The sequence below is a fragment of the Drosophila albomicans genome, chromosome 3, assembly GCF_009650485.2.
Source record: "Drosophila albomicans strain 15112-1751.03 chromosome 3, ASM965048v2, whole genome shotgun sequence".
In the NCBI taxonomy this organism is placed as follows: Eukaryota; Metazoa; Arthropoda; class Insecta; order Diptera; family Drosophilidae; genus Drosophila; species Drosophila albomicans.
The window spans coordinates 4,509,709-4,526,534 of record NC_047629.2 but is presented as its reverse complement, the minus strand read 5'-3'; the positions used below and the strand labels follow the sequence as shown (position 1 = coordinate 4,526,534).

General features: G+C 36.7%; 1 protein-coding gene across 2 annotated transcripts; it reads right to left on the bottom strand.

Annotated features, from left to right (window-relative positions):
- Window positions 1-404: 404 nt before the first annotated feature.
- LOC117567039 (calmodulin) lies at window positions 405-16,562 on the bottom strand. Of its 2 annotated transcripts, XM_034246747.2 has the most exons (5): window positions 16,385-16,562; window positions 15,572-15,750; window positions 11,159-11,333; window positions 5,440-5,682; window positions 405-1,325 (listed from the first exon to the last, which is right to left on the bottom strand). In XM_034246747.2, exons 2-5 carry the CDS (start codon window positions 15,572-15,574, stop codon window positions 1,297-1,299), a joined length of 450 nt encoding a protein of 149 aa, XP_034102638.1. In that variant the 5' UTR covers window positions 15,575-15,750; window positions 16,385-16,562; the 3' UTR covers window positions 405-1,296. The 2 variants fall into 2 exon arrangements, with proteins under 2 accessions (XP_034102638.1, XP_034102640.1); XM_034246749.2 differs by lacking the exons at window positions 15,572-15,750; window positions 16,385-16,562 and adding an exon at window positions 11,431-11,525.
- Between the last annotated feature and the right edge of the window lie 264 nt (window positions 16,563-16,826).

Sequence of the window (16,826 nt, the reverse complement as noted above, 5' to 3'; positions counted from 1 at the left end):
TAATACATACGATATATATGCATATATTTAGAGCGCATTCTTATATATATACATCTACATGCATGTACTATATCATAGCTTCATTTTAATTTAATTTTATATCGAAAATGTATTTGTAGCTGGTTTGTTTTCGTTTTTTGTTTTTTTTTTCATAATTTTTATTTATTTTTTGTTGTTTGTTTCTTTATATTTATTAATTTTAAATTTAAATATAATTTAATAAGAAGAATTTGTTGTTTGATTTTACATTATTTATAATATATATATGTTGTATTTATAATATATTTTATTTCTGGTTGTTGTTTTGACATGCGTGTATCTGTGTGAGTGTGAAATGTAAGTGTAATAGTGTGAGTGTTGTTTGTGTGTGTGTGTGTGTTGTTGGTGTTGGTGTCTATATAAACGTTGTCAGTTTTGTTGTTCATTATCGCAAAAATTACAAATATTGTTTTTTTTTTTGTTTTGTTTTAATTATTTCGTGTTTTGCCTTTATTTTTGCATTTGAATTCGACAAGTATTGTTTATATTTTGAAACAATTTATTTTTACAGTTAGCCGTTGCTGCTGTCGCCTCCGTCTCCAGATGGCGCTGCTTTGCCCCGCTGCTGGCCCATAGAGGGCGCTGCTTTGCATGTTTTGCTTTTCTCAATTGATGCGGCCACTCAAAAAAGTTGTTATTGCTGTTGTTGTTGTTGTGATTGAATTTGATTTGTTGTTGTTCTAGTGTGTGTGGTGGTGTTATGCCAGTATTTTTAAGTGTAATAGTTTTAATTTTTGTATTACTTATAACATGCTTTTTGTTGTTGTTCATTTATGTTTAAACGGTGACTTCATTAAGTTTTGCTGCTTGTTGTTGTTGTTGTTGGGTTTTCCTTTCTTTCTCTTCGACTTTTTTTCTTGACTGCTGTTTGTTTTTTTTTGTTTTTTTCAATTAAAATTAAGTGTGTGTGTGTTTTTATTTATTATAATTTTCATGTAATCTTTATCTTTTCTGGGGTTTTTTTTTCTCATTTCTTGCTTGTTTAAATGTTCTTGCTTTTTCTTTTTTACTTTGTTTCTTTTGTTTTTAAGTGTAAGTTTTTCTTTTTTAAGTTTCTTAAATGTTGTTTTTGCTTTTGTTTTATATTCTTCTTGTTTTTGTATTTTTATGTTTTTTGCTTAACTCTTTGTTGTTTTTTTTTAAGATCTTTTACTGGGGTCCATAGCAACAGCGTGGCGCGATGTCATTGCGCACAGCTACAGTCTTCGTCAACATCTTAAAAAAATAGAAAGGCTTAAAAAGAAATAATTTAACGCTTCACTTCGATGTCATCATAGTCACGAATTCTGCAAAGAGAGTAAAGAGAGAAATCATGATTAGAAAGATTACAAAGAAAGTTTCTGTATGAAAAGAGATTGGAGAAATAGGGGATAGAACACCCTTAACATGATGATATGTGGCTTATGAAAATGCTTATGACAATTTTTCTTTTAACACTTCCATCAATCCGCATTATTAGTAAGATTTTTTTGGTTGACGAAGAGTGTTGTGCTGATCACGCTTAGCCATTAAAAAAATATCAGGGAACAATTTACGAGCTGCGCTGCCAGACGCGTCAGAAGCTAAATGAAATTTATGGGCGCATGAACGTTTAGATGAAACAGTTCAAACAAGTTCCGAAGAAAAGAAAAAAACCAAATTATGATGTTGGAAATTTTGCAGTTTGGTCTAAAGTGAATCATGGCAAAGGGCAAACAAAAGAAATTTAGTGAATGGAACGGGGGTCGACGGGGGTCTCATTGTGCGATAAAATTGCTTTTCGCTAGATAAAAGCTGCACATCATCGGTGCAATCAGAGGGCGAACCTCGTGCGAAAAGAGGCGAGGGGGGAGGCGAGAACTTGATGCCAAATTGGCAACGTTCTCTTCGCAGCGTTGGCCACTGAAACGCTTCCTCGAAGTGAGCGAGCGCGTACCCGATTTATCAGGTGTTTGCATGCAGCTGCTATAAATAGACAAGTGACAGCCTGTGCACCCCCTCTCCTCCCATGTCATGTGTCTCACGCTCTTGCATCTGCAGCTGATTGGATATAGGGTATAGGGTATAGTTGTTGGTCTCGTCTGTCCTGTCCCTGTCTCTGTGTCATTTCGACGATGCAATTATTTCTCATTCGCAGTTTGCGGCGCATTTTTTAAATACTTGCAGCATGTGGTGAATAACGGTGGCCTCTTGACCAACAATCTACCAACTACGACGCATCGCGTCACATGGCACCTTGATTGCTGCAGGTGCTAAGTGGGTGGACAGACAATTAACGGCACAATGTAACATCATCATCATCAATAGCCGAGTAAATGAAGCTGTCTGCAACAATGGGTTTGCCATTGTTTTCTTTTAAAGAGTATTTATGGATGAATATACTCAGTAAATAAATAAATATACCACTGGCAAGAATATTATACGAAATTTTCATTGTTCATTCTTCTCACGCCCAAAGTTCTTTCAACTGGGAAAGGAAAGGCAAAATTATAGCTGCTCCTTCTTTGCTTCCACACCTATAAAAGAGCTCGTAAAATAAAGAGTTCTTTTCTGTCCAATAAAAACTTAAAAATAAAACGTTATTATAACCAGAAACGCAACTCTCAATTTATTCATTCGTATGCAAAAGTTCAAGGGGCACGCCCTAAGGCATTTATATTGTTATACTCTTATCCTTAACCTTCTGCAAATATGCAAATCTACCTCAACCCTTTTCTTTTTTACCTCGATTATTTTTCCCGAACCCAACCCAGAAATGAGTTTCCGCGAATAGTTTTTGGGGTTGGAACCGATTTTGGGCATGGGCTCGGTTTCCTTCCTTGACATTATTTTCTAGCACATTTTTGATCAAATTTCTTAATGGATCGAATGTTATTGTCGGGGTTGGGTCGCAATTAACAGAAAACAAAAAAACACCGCAACTCTTTTGATATAGAAAAGTGAGCTGCGTACTAGAGATGGGAAAGTATTCGGCGCTCGTTTTTATATATATATATTTTTAGGCCAATTTTCATGTATTTTTATTCGAATTTCTATAGTTTTTCGCATAGCCCGATATCTACTTTGAATGGTTTTCGTGTTTTGTGGTTCTGCTGTTTATCTTTCGTCGTTTTGTTTACATTCGCCAGCTCAATGCAGATAGTATATATGTGCACAGTGGTATGTGTCTGCGTGTGTTTCACACTCTTTTTCTATAATTCTTTTTTTTTTTTTTGTATTTTTCTTTTGCTGTTAATATGTATGTACTTTATTTCGCCGCGCTTCTGTGCTAATGTTGAATTTGTTTTTCTTTTGTATTTTGCTTAACATTTTATTTGATTTTTGACTTGCGTTTCTTTTTGTTTTAATTTCTTTTCCTTACGTTTGTTCTGTTCTGTTGCTGTTCGCTTATTCTTATTCTGACAACATTTTTATATTTGGCGAATGGCCAAAGTAAGTCTCATCCCAACATCCACACACATCCATACTCATCTACACCACCAACACCATCGACAGCAGTTGTTTTCGGGGTCTGCCGGGTCCGGCCCATTGTTTGTGCTATATAATTTTCACATTCCGGGCTCACCCCCGAGAGCCCCGGTGGTCCGATATAGCCCCCGCACCCGCCGATCCCGTTGCCAGCCCAACGAGAGACAAGACAACAATAGAGACTTTGGTTAATTGGCAATAAGCAAATGGCAACTCGCATTTATTTATATTATGCTCATTTCACACACATACACATAGGTATACTCTTCTTAATATATGTGTATATATATATAGATCGGTCAATGTTCAGCAAATTGCCTGTTAGCAGTTATTATTATTGTTCTTAGTCGACATTCTCCGCATATTCTTATTGCACAATATTTATTTCATTTTAATTGAAAGTCGTCTGACATTCAGACTAAATATGTTTTTATCAATTGAGATCTTTCTTATAACTGTAGATTAGAGCTACAATCTGAACTCCAAGTTTTACTGAAGAATTGCCTAATTTTTTCAACACACATTGAAATGGAAATATACAGCATTATATGACCATTAAACAATTTATAAGATAAGATATTTTACAGTTTGGTTAGCCTTAAAACACCTTGAAACTATTATCAATATTTAAAGGTGTGCGCTCTTATCATGCCAAACTTTTGCTTGTTTCCAACTAACACTTTTTTCTATGGCATTCGAAGTGTTCAGATTATGACAATTATGACACATTTACTTCCTAATCTAGAATCAAGTGTTATTCCTAATTTGCTGTCTCACTTCTTGACTTTTTGCTCTTCCCAAGAAACGAACCTATTTTTATATTGTTTCACATTATGTTGGGTGTTCATAAATTGCTTGTGATTAATCTATCTGATCCGCCAAGATTTGCGCCAAACGATTTTTATTTGAACTTGAGGCACACATTGCTTAAATCGGATACGCGAGATGTAGTCGTTATATTGAATGTGTATAAGACATACAGACAGACAGACAGAAAGACATACACACAATGCGAGTATATATTATACATAGTTCTAGATTTGTATCAGTCCGATTTTGATTGCCATCAACAACAACAGAGCGAGTGAGCGAACAAATGAGATAATGAGTGAGTGAATAGTGAAGAACACCACAAATAGGGGCTCATTATTTCAGTTTGTTTTTCTCAAAGTACAATCAAAGCAATGGACTTATATATTTTTGGAGGTGTATGAACAGATATCTTAGCACCTTGAATCAACATATGTGTATTGCCTTTGCAATTGTTTTCACTAATAGTATTACGTTTTTTTTTCCTGTTTTCACTCTATTTCCCACAATTGTCTATTCAATTTCGAAGCAATTAAAAGTTTTCGAGGAATACAAAGCAATCAAATGAAATGATCGAATTAGCCATTCCCTTTTTGTGAAAAAAAGAACGAAGAATTATTCGTTGAAATTGGCAAATTATATATAGTATATAAACTGATTATTTGTACTAGACGATATATATAGATATCTATTAATTACAGGGTATACCATCAGTATGATATAGCAAAGAAAAGCGAATAGAATAACATTTTGGTTACGCATTGAATGCGACTAATGAATCAGAATATAGAAAATTTAGAAAGTAATGAATGACACAAAAAGCAAGTGTCAATTGTATATGCACATATATGATTAAATCGAAATATTTTGACTAATTGTCAGCATACAGTACGTATACGTAATATAGCACACAAGTGAATTGTATACAGCTAGATGGCTGGCAATTATCAAAGCCAACAACTGTTGTGAGAATATCCAATTAGTGGAATGACATGACACGACGACACGCGACATCTCACATACATACATATGTATATACGCATATAGGTAAGCCGCTTAGCGAGTGTGAAAAAGTAGGATTGACAGAAGAAGAAAATGAGGTGAACCAGAAGGAGAAGGAAGAGGAGACTATGATGCGCTTACCTTCGTAATTGACCTGACCATCACCATCGATATCAGCCTCGCGGATCATTTCATCGACCTCCTCGTCTGTTAATTTCTCTCCCAAATTTGTCATCACGTGACGCAATTCGGCCGCTGAAATGAAGCCGTTGCCGTCCTTATCGAAGACTCTGAAGGCTTCTCGGATTTCCTCTTCACTATCGGTGTCCTTCATTTTGCGTGCCATCATGGTAAGGAATTCTGGGAAATCAATTGTACCGTTACCTGGAAAAGAAAGCAAATGCAATTAGTTTACACATTACTTTTCAATATAATACAATTCCAATACATTCTGATCCATTCTCGTATTGTTGCAACGTCTTTTCCAGAAATCTCTTTGATTTCATCTTCAATGCTAAATCACACTTTTGATTCTTTCACAGAAGTGTTCTTAAATCACGCTTTTCTTTGCTAAACATTGCTTCTGTATAAGTCACAGAAGTGTTCTTAAATGTCCGTTTCTCTGAATTGTGATAAATATTCATTTCCATCAACATTTCAACATTTGCCCCCAGGGGTAATTTACGAGTCAAACATTTCTCTTTATTATATCACGCTCTCGTAATAAACTGACTCACAAATCCCTTTAGGGCCACACATTGTGAGAAATCCCTGGGCCAGCCCGTAATCAGGTATGCTTTTATATTTGTCTAAGCCACGGATTAGTTTTTCATGACTTCTTCGTCGCCCCCCTTCCCCTTCGGCTTTCTTTATATTCATCTTTTTATCATGTGGCACACGTGGCGTATGCGCAACATTGTGGCAGCATTGATAACTTTGCCATCCCATAGATAAGCCACAGTAGCAGTTTGCTAAGCCAGTCAGGCTTACACGTTGGAATTCTGAAGTTCATCCCGCAGCTCAAGACCACAACGAAACGAATATATAGAGAGGAGAGGATACCGAATTTCTCGTTAGACTAATTGAAAAAGTTTCTGTTTAAAGTTTGTGAATAGTTTTCCGCTTTTCAGTTGCTGTTGGGCTGCTTCACATTTTTATGGCTCACTCTCCATAACACAAAAAAATAAAAAAAAACTTTTGATAAACCAGAAAACTTTTGCCCCACACTGAGACCTTAATTGTTATTGACTCTCTCATTCTCTTGCCAACTTCTGTTTTCTGCCAGAAGCCCAATTCTATAACATATATCTAACTAATAGTTGTTCTCCATCACATTGCAAACTTGAATAAATGGAGCATGGGTCATATTTGAGATATAATTTTATGATAATGGCATAGCCCAGACACTTAAGATTGAGACTTGTTTTCATTGATGTCCCGGCAAGTTTTCCCATTTAAACTTTGAACAAATGTTGCATAAACACTTGATCTTTGTCCTCAGTATATATTATAATATATACTGTTATATATATGATATACTATAATATTCATTATATACCATAATATATACTGTAATATATATGATATACTATAATACATATTAATTATATACTGTATATATATGATATACTATGATATTAATTATATACCATATAATATTCATAATATATACTGTAATATATATACTATAATATTCATTATATACTATAATATATATGACATTGAAAACAGTTCACTTATTGTATTACACACCTCAAAATTACTAAAAATCGAAATGTGAAATTAATGCTTTGCCATCACATTTAATAGCCCAAATTCTGTGTAATTATTGCCCTTGCTCTTGTTAAGTTCAAATACAAATCAATAAGTATACAAATGTAGGCGATTAACAACCACGTTATATTCACATCAAATGGCAAAATAAATAATGAGATTTTCAGAAAAAAAAGCAAGAAACAAAAAACAAACAAAAAGAAATCCGAAAAAACAAATTTAAGCAGAAACGATTTGTACGCAATGGGTAACATTTCAATGTTTATAAATTAGCACAATGAAAAATGAATAAAAATCCAATAATCTAATGGAAAAATTGTGCGCCTAATCGAAGTTCATATTAATAATATTGAATGGACTAAATCGCTTAACAAATAATAATCAAGGAGAGCTACAAAGATCATGTAGACTAGCGGATACCCTACAATAAAATTAGGATAAGGTAATAAATTGTTTCCAGTTAAAGAATTGAAATTTCTTGGTATTCAGAATAAAATAAATGGAAAGTTTAACAGAGTATCTTTTAGTCGATCACGCTGCTTGGCTTCCTATAGAATTTTTGGGGAATACCGGGTTCGGTTCAATTCGGATCGGTTCAGTTTTATTTCGATCGGTCTGTGTGGCGCACTCTTGTTTATAAAAATCTATATTTAAAACATTTGACGCGAACTCTGTCGCTGCTGCTGCTGCTTTTGGCTTTTCCGGCATTGGCCAACATTAGGATTTCCCCCGACGTAATATTTTTGCCATTTGTGTTGGCCAATATACTTGAACGAGACGTTGTTAGACGCGCTTTAGACAGTCGGCGTTAACAAACGATTGACAAGGCTCATGACGACGACGACGATGGCCAAGAAGACGCTCGCTGCCAGCAGCCAGCAGCTAGCAGCGAGCCAATGTCTGCCAATATCTTTTGGTGTTTTGGTTTTTGGTTTCCATTTCGCCAGACACTATTTTCCCCTTTTCACGCCCCCTCTTACAAGCACCACGGGGATGCGCCCCGTTTGACGATTCGCAACGTTGCGCAAATTTTTGCAGACAATTTAAAATTTTAATAAGATTTTTTCATTTTTCTTCATTTCTCTCTCGCTTATTCGCACGCTAAATTTAGTTGTGTGTGCTTGAAGAGAGAACAGGAACGGGAACGAGAGCGGGGCAAGGGGAACAACTCTTTATAAATAACACATAGGGGTTCTCGCTTGGATATTTGATTGAGATCTAACCGCATTCGAATTCTCTTTACTTGCATTACTATTTTATAAATATATTTACATACAAATATGTATAAATACATAACTCGATTTTTATTTGCAATTCTGTCAACACTCCAGACGTCATTGCGGTACAAAGTGGTGACTGCAAATGCCTCAGAGGGGGGGATGGAGGGGAGGAAACAGTGACCGGCGACTAATGGCGTCGTTTGTATGCGGCTGCAGTTTTTGGACATCGTCGTCGTCAACTGAGGCGACGCCAGCAAAATTTTAAGTAATGAATGTTTAATGTTTCCGTCTGTTGTTCAGAGAGAAGACTAGCAAATTACCACTGGGCCATGTGAGCGTGTGGGAGTTGTCTATGTGAGGAGGCGTGAGTGTAAGCAAGTGCATGTTTGTGTGTGTGCGTGTGTGTGTATCTTTGTGCATTTCAAACAGTCCATAGGAGGTGTATATATTTTATATAATTTTATGCACGAAATGCCATTTGCCTGCTTAGATCGTAAAATAAGCTATATAATCGCTTATAACATCATGTTACTAGTCGTCGAGCCTCATGAATAACCCAAGTGAATAATAGGGCAAAGCTTACAGTTTCTACGAAACGATGAATCTTTAAGGTTAAGTTTTGCTTTAAATAAGAATTGAACCCACAAAGTGAATATGCTTTTTATACAACTTATGTTAATTAAAACACTATAGGAATAGGTACAAATATTGCAAGGAAACATTATATCATATGTATATAAAATAGAAAAAATGAAGTTTGGGTATTTAGTTTATTTATATCAGTATCTATCTGAGAATAAATAAATTGCTATGGATTTAAGTTTGTGAAATCTTTCATCCAATCCCTTACTAAACCTTTATCCCAAACTATCGAATACTACTCTATAAATTCCGAGTTAGATAAGCTTAGCAAACACAAAAAAAAAACTACAATTTCATCGTGCTAAAAACGTAGCATACAAAAAGCTTAAGTGAATCCTAACAGTTTCAAACACACACCACATCAGAGCTGCATATGTAGATGAGAAAACACATACAAATGCACTTGAAGAGCGGTGCTATAAAGGAACTAAAAACCTCTAAAGTGCTGCTTGAGCCAAAGCAACTATTTTTAGTTATGTGCTGCTGATAAACATCGCTCGCTCAACCAGTCAGTCAGTCATTCAGTCAAAATCCGCCCACCTGCCAAAGAGCATCTTCAGCTAAGTCGCTGCCACCTATCCACGTGTTTTATATGCTTGTTGTCCTTAATAGCAATTGAAACGCATGCGCTGTGCTTCTGCTTTGCAGACTTTTGCAGAATTTGCCCTGGATTTTTCATCACATGCGCATTTAGCACGTGCAAAGAGGAATAACAACAGCAGAAGCAGCAGCAGCAGCACAATAACTGTGACAGCAACAACAAGAATAGGGTGTAAAGGAAAAAGTAACAGTGCCAGCAGCGCTGCCTGCTGCCTTGAGAGCAGCACTCGTCCAGCCTCTGCAGCGATTCTCGGCGTGTTGAGAGCGAGAGTGAGAGAGAGAGTGAAGCTGTAGCGACTGTTGCTTTTGTTGTTTTCTTCTTACTGTCGGATGTGGGTGACTTGATTTCGGTTTTCGGAATTTTGTCGTCGTCTCCTTGCACTTTTTACTTGTTACGCTTTACACTTGTCGCTCGCTCTTCTTTCGCTCGCCTGTTTGTGAGTGTGTTTGTGTGCATGTATATTGGTGTAAGTGTAGGAGGTGTTTGTATTGGTGTTGCGCTGCTCTTTGGGTGGGGCATGTTTTATTTTTAAGCTAATTGTCGAGCTTTGGGGCATTATGCAAACAGAAACTGCACGAAAGCGAAACAGGAACACACACAAACACACCAACAGTTGCGCTTGTATGTATGTATGTGTGCACATAAATAAAAAAGTGATTTATAATTTGTGAAAATTTAACGAAAGCGAAGGAAAAATTAACGAATGCGCGATATATTCTCGACACATTTCACAATTGCTAAAAATACATATAAAAAGCCACACGAGCATTCCTCTTCCTCACTTCCCTCTCCCCCCCTTTGCTCTTTTCTGCTGCCTCATTCTAATAACTTGCAAATTCGTTGAGTAGTTTTTGGCGAAAGGTGAAAAACCTCAAGTTGACGAACCGATGGCCAGAGGGGAGGGAATATAGTGTAATGTTGGTCAAGACTTCTCATTTTCAGAAATGGCGCACGGCGTCAATCTCTTAATTTCAGTTATAATACATTTGTATTTTCTACAAATCAGTATATTTCGGTTTTTTTTTTAGACATTCTCGTTTCCCATCGCCCCATTTCACCCGCAAAACCACCTTTTGTCAAAAATCCTGTGCATTTCTGACAGCACCAACAAAAGCAACTACACGTAGCATTAGCCAGAACAAGAGCCAAATATTTTTGGTCTTCTATTTTTAATGGCTATGACGTGTTTTTGTTGCATATTTTTAGCCAATCGCCAAGAAAAACTAAAGGAGGAGAAAACAAAAAGAATTCATTTCGTTTCGTTTGTCAGTCCATCCGTCTGTCCGTCCGTCTGTCTCTTTGCCTGATCTGTTCAATTCTTAGCTGTGGGATTTACAGAATGTGCTGTGTTTGTTTTAAGAATAGACTGACGACCGATTGAATAGAGCAGTTTATAATTAGGGGAAAGGGTTCAAAGCAATTAGCCCAAAACACAAAAACTAGTTCAAGAATTTGGCAATCAAAGCATTTCGATCAAAGAACAGTTATGCTAATACCCAAATGGTCGGAAGTGTAAAACATTTGAGAACACATCTCAAAGAGCATTTTGCAAGTGGCCTACATAACGTAGTTGCAACGTTCACGAATGGATCACAAAATGTAGAATTGGAAAAGGCAAACTTACCGTCGGCATCAACCTCGTTTATCATATCCTGGAGCTCAGCCTCTGTGGGGTTCTGTCCCAGGGATCGCATGACTGTTCCCAACTCCTTTGTTGTGATGGTGCCATCACCGTCTTTGTCGAATAGCGAGAACGCCTCTTTGAACTCAGCAATTTGTTCCTCTGTCAGCTGATCGGCCTGTAAAAATCGAGAAGAGATGCGAATTAATTCAATGATAATGCTAATTTGCAGCGACAACTGAAATTCTCTTATATTTCAGCTTCTGTATAAATACCATAATTAAGTTGTTGATTGAACAGACTCTTAGTTCTATTTGTATAACTGATAATTAATTGCTGTCAGGTTTTATGATGTGTTTATGAATGATGACATAGGCGACGATGACGACTTGATCTATGCTCAATGCCAGAAAAAAACCGAAAGAGAAACTGACAAATAGACAAACAGTCATACTATTCCCTTCCTTTCTTTTTTTTTTTTTATTTGTTATGTATGAAATTACAATGGAAAGTGCGTCCCCTCCCAAAGATACGAGATCTATACATAAACAGTCGTAGGTTGTCTGTGCCGCGGAACCAGAACGTCAAAGAATAGCGGCACTTTGGGATTCATTTGAATAATTTCGCATATTGTTTGCACTCAACAAAATAACAAAAGGCGCCAGACAGACCCACCGAATACAAATACATATATGTATATATATGCACATATCTAGTGATACGATTGTACTCATATCTCTATCTGAAAGGTGTTAGGTTTCGCTGACGTCAGTTGTATTTTTTTTTTTTTTTTTTTTTTGGATACACAAAACCAGAACACAAGGTTCGGGAAGTCGCCAAATGTGTTCCTAGCAAAAGTTGCAATGCTCTGTTGCGAATTACTCTCTAAATTCATTATTAGACCTGTTGAAGTGTCAATTCAAAGCGTCTAATTTGTTTTGACAGATGTTCCTTACGCTTCAGCTCTCTCTATACATGTATATATAAAAGCAATCTAAGCGATAAGCTCAATGACAAATAAACAAATAATGCACCCTTATACAGCACTAACCACTATGATTAAATTATTAAATCTACGTCAGAAATAAAGCACTTCAAAAATATATATATTATATTATGGCGTTCAATAAAATGTGTTTTGAAAACAATCATGAGATCACATTCTAGGCAAATAAAATTAACAACTAATGCACAAATTTGTTCTACGATAAAAAAAAAGGGAAAATTTATGAGCAATCTCAAAACTAGATGACGCACAAAGTGCCAACAATTTTTATGCATTACTCAAATGTTATTCTAGGTGTAAACAGTTGAGAGAGAAAGAATGTGTGGAGAGTTACTCGGAGACTTGTCGATAAGTTGAAAGGTTTGCTATCTAATCAAGAAACTATAACTTGTTGTACTACACACGTAGCTGCACTTCAAGGCGAGCACAAATCACTTATATAACAGATATTTCATGGCAAACACACATTTGCAAAGCTGAAGGAAGGTTTATATTTAATAATCGAGAAGATTGCAGTTCGAGTGTGTGTGTGAGTGTGTGTGTGTGGGGTTTGAGTTGAATTTTGGTTGTTGCTGGCTTATCGCTTTGGCCCGATAAAAGTTGTGTGCACATTAGTAAGCTGGTTATGTCATGACTGTATGACTAACTGCTTAAGTCCAAAGCTGCTTAAAGCTCAGTCAGTAGCGCGGCTTTAAATGGCAGGCAGCAACATCCACCTTGAATGGCAATGGGTGTGACGGAATCTACCTAATTGTCAAACCATATATATCACGCCCACCCCCCGTTTTGCTATTCCATATTGGCACCTGCCCATGTATTTGTGTTTGTGTTTAGATTTCAGACATTGCACATGTGATTCAAATGAAGCATAAACATTACTTTTAATAGCTTTCTCTCGCATTGGTTTCTATTATTTCTCTCTTTTGCAGGCTCGATTAACTGGTTAAATCCTCTTTTCGCCGGTATTTACACAAACAACAAAACAAGTTGCCGCTGTGCGAAGTCTGAAAAAGAGAGTATGGACGATCGACCAGTATAAACTGGATTCTGACTTCAGTTTCGATTTCGAAATCGAGTCCGAAATAATGTGAATTGCGAGACAAATGTGCTTTGTCTTATGATTAACTCAGCACAAATGACTCACGAGCGAAAAAGAGAAGTGAAGCACTCAAAAAGTGTTCGACTAAAAGATTCTCTGAATTTAAAACAATTTGCAACTATACATATTAAAAATGAATTACGATGGTGAGAAGATAAGAAGTATTCACTTTGTACTATACTATATAGTATACCATAATCCTAAATATCCCATTTGCATTTAAAATTAAAAATTCTGTATAGTATACTATAGAATCAAACTTAGGGAGCATTCAAACACCATAATCTGCTATTCACTGCATAAATAAGGCGAGAGGAAGTGAATAAATAATACAGCTGTACAGTGTTTGATGAGATAATGCTGCCGCACAGTCAACAAACTTTGAAAATCAAGCTCTGTTTATCCACATACAAATATACAGAATATGTGAAAAATAGAGATGGGGCGAAATATGAATCACGCTTTAATGAAAAACAAAATATTGAGCACGTAAAACGATTTGTTTTAATTAAAATCTGTTTGCATTCTGCGTGAGCTGTAAAAAGCGCTAATTTAATTAAGCAACGCCCGCTGTCAGAGAAATGTGCAAGGGAAAAGGGGATGGGTCAAATATTTTCTTGTATTTTCTTATCAAAAAGCAAACGCAGCAGCAGCAAGCGCTAAAACCAAAAGTAAAAGAGAAAAGGCAACAAAAATTGGATTATGTGCGGTTAATGTGGCGACGTCGCCACGTTTGGCGTCTGGGGCAAAAATCGTTCTTCATTATGCTGCACGCCGCACACACACATACAGACGCGTTACAATGAAATTCTTGGGCGAATGTTGGCAAAGTGGAGCAAACAACAGCAACAACAATATGGCCAAGCCAGCAACAGCAAAAAGCAGCGTGCCAGCAGAGCCAAAAGCCAAACACAAAGCGAAACAGCAAAATAACCGCAATGCGGCAAATGAAACGGTTATGGAAGAAAACAACAAAACGTAAACGCCGCAACCGACAGTGACTGAGAGAAAAAGAGAGACCGCGCAACGGAGAAAATGACAACGAAAACGCAAAAGAAAGCGCACGCAGATAAAAATGAGCGAACCGACAACGAACGGCGAGAGAGCCGACGCAGTGCAAAAGGCAAAATTGATAACACACGAATGCGCTGTGCAGAGACTGCGAACCAGGCAAAAAAAAACTGTGTGAAACGGTTATGCGAGTCGGCCTAGAGAGGCATACAGAGAGAGAGAGAGAGAGAGTGCTAAAGCGCAAGTCAAACGGCACGAATCGGTTCGGCTCAGAGAGCAACTGCTGTTCGTGCATACGAAACGGTTAAGCAGAGCAAAAAAGCAAAATAAACGCGGCAAAGCAACGCGGCGATAACACACATTCCAAAAGCTAAAGAATTTTTCGCTGTTTCGTTTTTCTTTCATTCTCTCCGTGCCGCGTCTAACCTCAATTTTTTGCGGTAAATAAAGCGAAACGGACGAACAATAAGAAGAGCGCAAAAAAGCAAATCCAATAATGCCGGCGTCGCTGGAACAGCCGTTGGCATTGTTGTTGTTTTTGCTGCCGTTGCGACAAATTGCTGTTGTTGCTGATCACACTTTTGGCTGATAAGCAAATGAAATTTAGTGCAATAACATAAAAACTATTTATGAGCAGTTGAAATATGGCTAATAAAATGACAAAGGGAAAAAACATTTTCTTACTTAGCGTTTTTTATAATCGCAATAAAGCCAATTTTTGATACAAACACCTATAAAGGTAAATTCCCACACACATTTGTTTGTGGTACGATGCTGCATTGACATAAAGGAATGAAGACGAAGAGAACTCAAAGCTGATAACGAGTTTTAGCTGCTTGCGTATTCAAGTTCTTCAGGCATTCTATTAACAAAAGGGGCGTGGCATTGTCGGGGTTGCATTTGAAGCAAACCCTTCGTAACAACTATCGCAATTGAAATAATTTAAGGGAACTAGTAATTCAAGTTTGCTGTTAATAACTCTATTGTAATGAATATTCCTCGTTTAATACAAAATCATTTAAGAATGTAAAATTTTCTCTTTCTAGGAACTGCAGATTTGTTGGCAAGCTAATCGTATTCTGTGCAAATATGATAACAAAATGTTTTATCTAGAGTTTTCGATTGTAAATGACTCATTTTTAAACAATACCCTAATAATTAGCCTCATCACATCTGCCGAAAACAAATTGAAAGAAATAATTTCAATTTGCATAGGTTTGCAAAATTTCCAATTTGAATGTAAACAATGCAAAAAAAAATGAAGGTGATGGGGGAAGTCTAAGCAAATGCGAGTACTTACCATTTTTGTAGTTGGGTTTGTTTTTTGTTGTGTTTAGAAAGAAATGTTAATCCGCTGCTGCTGCTGAGGCCGCTGCTGCTGTGGTAATATTTTTTGGTATGTGTAAAGTGGAATTAACGTTAACGACGCGCGTTCTACGTTTAACTTGTATTTGAATTTTAAGCAAAACTTTTAACACACTGCAAAAAGATCAAGAAGAAGAATATGGTGAAGAAAACAGCAGAAAACACGATGCTTTTTAAAATTCAATTTACTTCAAAAACAGTTTTTTAAGTTCAAACGGAGCAACAACAAATGGCAACCAACAATTTACGACTGGGTCAAAAAAAAACGAAGTAGCGTCGTTGCCGGCGACAGCGGCGAAACAAATGAAATGAGAGACTGGCGAAAATCGTTGACGTTTCTTTCAGTCCGTCTCTCTCCGTCTGTCCGTCAGTAGTCGACGCTACTTTTTCTTTCCTTTTTTTTGTGTTCTCGCCGTGTCAATTTGTTGTTGCTATTTGTTGCTTTGCCGAACGCCGAATTTTTTTCATCTTGCGTTTTTATTTTTCTCATTTGCTTTTTGGCATTTTGCTTTTGGGTTTTCTATTGTGCGATATAATATGCGAAAAACACACGCGCGCAACACCCGTTTTTTTTATTTGATACATATAGAAAACTGGCTTGATTTTGCTTTCATATTGAGACATTTTTTTTTTTTGCATTTCACGAAATTTGTAGAGAAGCGTTTATTTTATTTTTTTTTTTTGAAGTCCTCAATTTTTTAAAAACATGTATTTTTTATGTTTTTTGCTTCAATTGAAGGTAACTCACGATCCTAATCAGAACTTGCGTCCGTAACGGTTGACAACTCAATTGTAACTGTACCGTTTAAACCCGTAAGCGTACTACAATATTTTTGCACTTTTCTGCTGCTGCTGCTGCGCTGCTTTCTGTGCTTTTTGGTGCTCCTTTCCTGCTCGGCGCAAGTCAAATGTTAATATTTTTCTGCAAACTTGCTGTAGATGCTCAAATGAACTGCTTCGACGACGTCTGTTACTCAAGTGAGCTGGCTATCCAGTGTGAAATGCTTTTTTACGCTGCTGTTTAACATTTTTCATGTTACCTTGTGCTCTTCTTCTGCAAAAAAAGCTAAAATGAGCGAATCGGTCGGCAAATGAAACGGTTATGCATGTTCCCGCAGCTGATTGCAGTCGCTTTTGCTTTGATTTTTGCGTACCAAGCGGTTTAAGTTCGCGAAAAACGAGAAACGAAA